At 37.2% G+C, this 6,843-nt stretch overlaps 1 protein-coding gene across 2 annotated transcripts; it reads right to left on the bottom strand.

Moving 5' to 3' along the window:
- Window positions 1-532: 532 nt before the first annotated feature.
- On the bottom strand, window positions 533-2,402 carry LOC121951879 (apolipoprotein D-like). 2 transcript variants are annotated; one of them, XM_042498365.1, is made up of 5 exons: window positions 2,315-2,402; window positions 2,047-2,180; window positions 1,812-1,933; window positions 989-1,074; window positions 533-892 (listed from the first exon to the last, which is right to left on the bottom strand). In XM_042498365.1, exons 1-5 carry the CDS (start codon window positions 2,364-2,366, stop codon window positions 651-653), a joined length of 636 nt encoding a protein of 211 aa, XP_042354299.1. In that variant the 5' UTR covers window positions 2,367-2,402; the 3' UTR covers window positions 533-650. The 2 variants fall into 2 exon arrangements, with proteins under 2 accessions (XP_042354299.1, XP_042354301.1); XM_042498367.1 differs by having other exon boundaries at window positions 2,292-2,322.
- Window positions 2,403-6,843: the final 4,441 nt, after the last annotated feature.

The raw sequence follows: 6,843 nt of genomic DNA on the forward strand, positions 1-6,843 counted from the left end.
GGACTGAACCATTTCATGAAAATCGAGAGGGGGGGGACTTTGGATGTTTACATATTTTCCCCCCAAAACTACAAAAGACACTGTAAGCATCATCCAGCACATTATAAATCAAAGCTTATTATTTGCAGATGAAAAATATAAACTACAATGTATTATGCCGTAAAACTTCAATTAACCTAACAAATTGACTTGATTTCTTTTAAAATCATGAGAAAAAGGCAATGAGCAAGAAGAACTGACGCAAAAATTAGCAAAAGTTACAAAAAAAATTACCTGAAAATGAGTGAAAAATAAACTAAACAAACAACACGAAAGTGGAAAAATTCATTAATGAATAATATTTTTAAAGCTTGATTTTGAAATTCACATTTTGTGTGCAGAGCAATATGAGTGAGTAATATTAAAGATCTATAAATATATCTGACTTGACATTAAATTTTAAAAAATGTGAGTTGCAGCACTTGTATGTAGTTCAGAATAAGTCCTGTAAGTCCTCTAAAAACAAAACACACCACAACATGCATTTCTTTCTACAGGTTTATTGCACTGTCTTTGCACTACGCATTGACAGGATAACACACACCACAGTCCACTATGACATGTCCCCCTGTCTCTCAGACCTGCAGAGGCTGAAACAGGAGTGACTCTGTTTACTCGTCCATGGGGCTGCAGTAAACCTCGTCGTGGTTGGTGGGGATCATCTTGTCCACGTTGACTCCGACGGAGGTCAGGATGCCATGCAGCTGCTCTACGGTCTCCGCAGAGAGGGTGGGCTCTCTGCTCAGGATCCAGGACAGCTCCATGCGGAAAAGGCCGAAGTCGGTGCAGCCGTAGACCAGAGAGTGGCCCTCGTAGTCGGTGGACAGCACCCAGTAGGGACCAGGGGGAGTTCCTGCAAGAGAGATGAATAAGAGTCAAAGCTGCTGAACTATTAAATACACAAATAACTATTTAAATATGTGGATATATTTGTAATGAACTTCTTTACCAGAGAAGGAGACCTCAAGTTTGGCGGGCACAGCGGGGTCCTTGACCTTGGCCTGGCCGACGATAGAATTAATGCTTCCATTATCACTGAAAGAAAATAAGATAGAGATATAAAGTCAGTCATACATTTCCTTTAACTTTCACACATTTTTGGAAGTTCCAATGTATCGTATATACTCCCCTTTTCACTGAGTGATTCCTGTTCATACATTTGAAACAGTTAAAACGATCAGTTTGTGATCCCGTGTGAATTTTGGCCAAGGAAATTCAATACACCTGATGTTTAAAGTTAAAAAAGAAAAAATAAATAAAATATGAAATGTGGCCTTACTTCCATCACAGTGCTGTTTATTGAGGAATTACGCACTAATCTAGAAGTTAAAGGGATAATTCTCAATTTTTTGAAATGGTGTGGTATGAGGAACTTAAAAAAAGCAATAAACAACTTGATAAGAAATGTCCCACAAATTGGAAGAAATTAGTAAAAGGTGACAAGACAATTATCTAAAAAATACTTTTAAAAAAGAGGGGAGGATTATTAGAAAAACAAAATCAAGAAAGGGGAAAAATCTATTTAGAATTTGGATAATTTTACATTTAAACTATGCTGCAAAATATTGTATATATTCTGAGGTGTTTTTTTTTTTTTGCACTTTTTAAAATTCATTTTCTTGTTTGTTTTTGGAGCCCCATCAAACCAATTTCCTCAGATTTCAAAGGGTCAAATGATGATTTCAAAGATGAGTGAGTGATCATATTTCCAAAAAACAATATAAGAGAATATTAAAACCATCAAATCTAAAATGTAGGCAGCATGTACTTACAGCAGCTCCCTGTTGAAGACCCCGAGGACTCCAGGACCCTTCAGGCTGTAGGTGGCAGTGCCGCACTCGCCTTTCTGGAAGGCTGTCGGCAGCTTCATGATCTCGTACCACTTACCAATGTACTGCAGAGGAAACACGGGAGCTCACATTTACATTGTTGCTAAACAGGCAAGATTCCCACGCTGTGCATAACATTAATCAGCAGCAAAGGAAATTATAAAAAGTTTTTATTCACCCTGGTGGGATCAAAGTTGGCCTGAACAGCAGGTGTGGGGCATTTACCGAACTTCAACACCTGAGCGCTGGCTGCGAGAGCACACAGCAGAGTCAAGGAAATCACCTGCATGGCCTTCATCTTTTCACCACCACCTGCAGAGAACAAAACACACAGCACCAATGTTTAAACAGTCAGCTTTACAAGCTGATCTTTGAGGGTTTAAGTGAAGTGAGGAGGAAGAGTCATGTCTGCAGTGTGCGCACCTGTGAGTAATCAGTGTTACTACCTGTGTGCAGGACGCTCAGCCTTGAGGGTCTTTTATAGATCCAAAGCTTCATTATTGATCACATTCCTCTCTGGTGTTTACATGTTAAAGGGTGGAGGAGGTGGAGTGGGAGAGTTGGCACCTGTTCAAATGACAATGCTGTTCAAACAGGCCTCACACCTTTTCATTGATCCCATTCACTCATTTTCTGTCCATTCATCTCAATGACAAACTTTTTCATCTTTTTCAAGAGGAACTTTGATCAAAAACCAGCACGATAAATGTGAGAGTTACAAACAAGATAAATAATAAACACAAATCCAAAATATCTTTTATCTGCGTGCTCCAGTAGACAGAAAGCCAGAATCAAAGCAGCTGATACTCTGTGAACTAAAGAAATGCATTTTTCATGTTGTGGACTTTAGAGGCCACATTTCCCTTCTTAGGTTTGCTTGAGATTATAATTAGCATCTGCTTATTTTCATTGCTTAAATATTTTACTTTTTCTCCCCAAAATCGTGATCTAGAGATAATATGAATGCCATCACTCTACATATTCATGTTTGTGAAAGAGAGATAGTTGCATGATCAATCTCACTAATTAAAGAAATGATTTGACATTTTGGGATCTATGTTTGTCCTCACTTCTACAGAGAGTTTGTTATATAATGAACCAAAAATTTAAAAGCAGCACTGTGTTTTTTCTCCAATTTTTTTCACATGTTTAAGTTAAAGATCTTAGACTTTTTAATGACTTAACAAAAATATTTCTCTCAAATTTTGGTCACAAATTTGTTAAAATTTGTGTCAGTGAGTATTTCTCCTTTTCCAAGAAAATCCATTCACCTGACAGGTGTGGCGCATCAAGATACTGATTAAACAGCGTCATTACCACACAGCTGATGTAATAGGTTGTGTTGGTACAGCTGGAGATATCGCTGTCAGCAGAATTCAACACAACTTCTTCCACAGGGCAAAACACGGGATAGTCACGCGACACTTTGTTCAACTGTACGTAAATTTAAAGAGCATTAATTGCGCAGACACCAGAACAATCACAGCGTCCTGCAATGATGAAGAAGCTCTTGTCAGGGATGTGTCAGGATGCATTAGTGTTTACACTAATGTGATGTGTGGACTGAATGTTCATTTTACGACCATAAGCTGTTTCCAATGTCAAATTCGTGAATTTGGCAGTACATCCCGCAGACCATGTAAAACCACAGCCTGTTTTCGTTCCAAAGTTGTTAAATACTGCCGCTTTTGCAGTGCTTTTGGTGTAAGATCCCGACACCAAAAGTCACTTTTCGCGTCTGCATGACAAGCTGCTGGACAATATTAGCTGAGAACGCGGACGGTCAGATCCATTTGCGTTGTTACTCTGCGCCGCCAGATGGCTGAACGTCTTTTGCCACAGCAGCATGATGGACAGATGGGCAGCGTGCTTGAAAAAATAGTCGGATGGAACCTCTTGTGGCTGTATGATATGTTACTGGATGGTGTCAGGTGTGATGGATGGATCTTACAAACCCCAGACTTTCATGCAGGAGTTCAGTGTTTGCTTCGTGCCTGCATGTGATGGGTTTTTTTTGGCACCATACCATGTGCCTCCTTCCCCTAATCCCAACCATCCAGCATGTGTGTTTGACTTCCTGGCGTTGGTTGCCATGTGCTTTTGTTGCATAAACAGAACCACGTGCAGCGTAATCCCACCATGTGCTTTTGCTGACATCACAATAGCGGCACCCAGAACATAAAGAGCAGAAGGATACCTACAGTGTAATATGTAAATACAAAAGTCCACTGCAAAGCTGCAACATGTGACAACTTGGGCTGAGAACGTGTTGGAAACCACACCAACTCAGCTCTAATATCCGCTGCAGCACTAGCTGCTATTTTCTAAGAACAAGAGTCATTAAAAGAAGACATCCTGTTTTGCATTAACAACAGCAATGAAAAAAAAAGTACAAATTACACTCCACTGTTTCCAGTATCCGTCTCTCGATCACCAAACATAAGTGCTGATTAGGTGAACATTTACTGCATCTTCCCTCTTTTGTAGACCTCAGGTTCTCTTGGTGTTTACTAAAGCACACACAGGTGTAAAGAAAGATTAATTGGGCACAGGTGCATCTGGTTTTCTTGATGCTCCCGCAGCAGCTCTCTCCGCCTCTGGAGTCACTTTTAATCCCTGCCCTGCTTTTTACAAGAGAGCTGCGAGGGCCTTGGAAACCACTTTGGACTGAAAATGGGTTGAAGCTGAAGGAGTCCGGGGTGGTTTATCAGCAGCAGAGATGGAGAAAACAGATCAGACAAAGAGCTGCAGGACACAAAATGCTCATTAAATACATTTAACATTTAGATGTCATTATAAGGAGCATTAGAGGCATTGAAAAGATGGTCAGGCTGGCTGTATATTGTGATAAACAACTGCCTCAGTTGAATTTTAATTGGTTAGTTATTACTTTCAATGCATTATCTACATTCTCAGTTTTGTAATGTTTTGTCTGGCAACATTTTAGAGGAAAAAAACCCTGTTGTCTCATGATAATTAAAGTCTGTTTTCCTACAACAGTTTCACAACAGAAATTATGTTTATGTCCTTAGAGGGAAAGTTTTTCAAAGCTCAGTCCAAAATATTCAGAGGCAGATTTGTCCTTTGATTCAAAAACAGTGTTTCAGTTTGTCAGAGATAAAAAAGATGAAAACCCACTGTGGGCATTTTTAAAAAGAATTTTTAATATATTTATTTTTATTCACGCAGCAAGTTTCTTGCTCTTTCACTTGTATCACAACAAGAATAAGTATCAAATCCATGCTATAGTGGCCTACGCGTTTCGTACAGTATGTACTACATATTCATTCTCATACTGTTTTAGCAGCTGGTATAAGAAAAAAACAACATACCTAACCACTTACCATGGTATGGTTAGAGGGATAACTATTATACTGTTACCATGGTAACCACATATGTAACAAATGTCATTGTATGTGAACATGCAGTGACAATACAAGCGTTCAGTTCAATTCAGTTCAATTCAATTTAATTCAATTCAATTCAATTCAATTCAATTCAATTCAATTCAGTTCAGTTCAGTTCAATTCAATTCAATTCAATTCAATTCAATTCAATTCAATTCAATTCAATTCAATTCAATTCAATTCAATTCAACTCAGTTCAATTCAATTCAATTCAATTCAATTCAATTCAATTCAATTCAGTTCAGTTCAATTCAGTTCAATGTAACATGAAGTGATGATATACATGCAACATCATTTTCAATTATTATATTCTTATATTATTATAAAACAGCAGCAGAATTATTTATCTAGTGATTTTAATATTATAGATTGGGAATTCTAATTTTAATTTTTTTTAGATTGGCATTATTTGTGATGTGGAGCTTTTTTCTCCTGGAAAGTGTTTTGGGCCATTGCAGTGTGTTTGCCCTGGTTGGCAACATACAAATGCAATGGAAAACCATCCAACAGTTGTGAAGATAGTTTTCCTAAAATCATAAATGTGCATCTCATGGTTGCACTGGAGAAAAAGTATGAAGATCATCAAATTCAGGTAGATTCATCCAGTGGGAACCATGAATGATTATACCAAATGTAAGGAAAAATTATTGAATAAATGTTGAGATATTTCAGTTTGAGGGCCAAGATATTTTTTTATTCTCCATTTCACCTGCAATCATTTGACATTAAACAAACCATATATATTCTTCATTAAAATGAAATACATTCAATTTTGCTGAGCGTAATCTGTGATTTATCTGTTTTGTTTGGTGATTTTGAAGGTGATTCAGCTGTTGTATCGATCCTCTGTGTCTCATGTTGTTGCACTTATGTAGTTTCTATTCAAAAAAAAAAAAAAAAGGATTTTCACCTGAGAAATAACCTCTGACCCTCAAATGTGACACGTTCTCAGGCATGTTTCACCAAACATAAGAATAAAGGCAACGGGAATCTTATCTTTGTTAAAGGATAACTACAAACTGTATCATCTTAACCAAACAGGCACCTCAGGCTCTGTGGCGATAACACCAAGCTGTTAATGGACAATGAAGAAAGAGAGAGAAACAGGTGGACAGACAAGAAAACTTATATTTAGAGACAATGACAAATGTAAAGCAAAATAAACTGTCAAACCCATGATGACATGGTTACATATTCAAAAATGAGTGAGAAGTAAAAACGTATTTAATCCCACCCCATCTCCATAAATACTTGAATTAGCAATCCTTGAAACATCCTACTTATGAATTCAAACCTATACTCTTATTAATTAATATGCATACACCCACATACCCAGAATCAAATATTTATAATTTTACAATATTATTTATTGAAAAAAGAGGAAGATAAACTAGGAAAAAAATAACTATTAAGTCAAACAGTAACCCCTGTAATACACCTTGCATTTAATTAAGTGTAATGCTAAATAAAAATATTATACCTGATCTTCTTTTAGAATATTAACTGACATGTTTGAATTGGCACAATGAGCATGAAAATGGTTTAATATGATAACAACAGGGAGAGTT

This window comes from Plectropomus leopardus, chromosome 12 (assembly GCF_008729295.1).
Source record: "Plectropomus leopardus isolate mb chromosome 12, YSFRI_Pleo_2.0, whole genome shotgun sequence".
NCBI lineage: Eukaryota > Metazoa > Chordata > Actinopteri > Perciformes > Serranidae > Plectropomus > Plectropomus leopardus.

What these genes read in the sequence shown, in the direction of transcription:
- LOC121951879 (XM_042498365.1), bottom strand. Translation starts at nt 2,366, where the DNA reads ATGAAGCTTTGGATCTATAAAAGACCCTCAAGGCTGAGCGTCCTGCAC. An exon ending in GCTGAGCGTCCTGCACACAG is followed by an intron (nt 2,181 to 2,314) that starts GTAGTAACACTG and finishes TGTTCTCTGCAG; the next exon opens with GTGGTGGTGAAAAGATGAAG. An exon ending in CCAACTTTGATCCCACCAGG is followed by an intron (nt 1,934 to 2,046) that starts GTGAATAAAAAC and finishes TTTCCTCTGCAG; the next exon opens with TACATTGGTAAGTGGTACGA.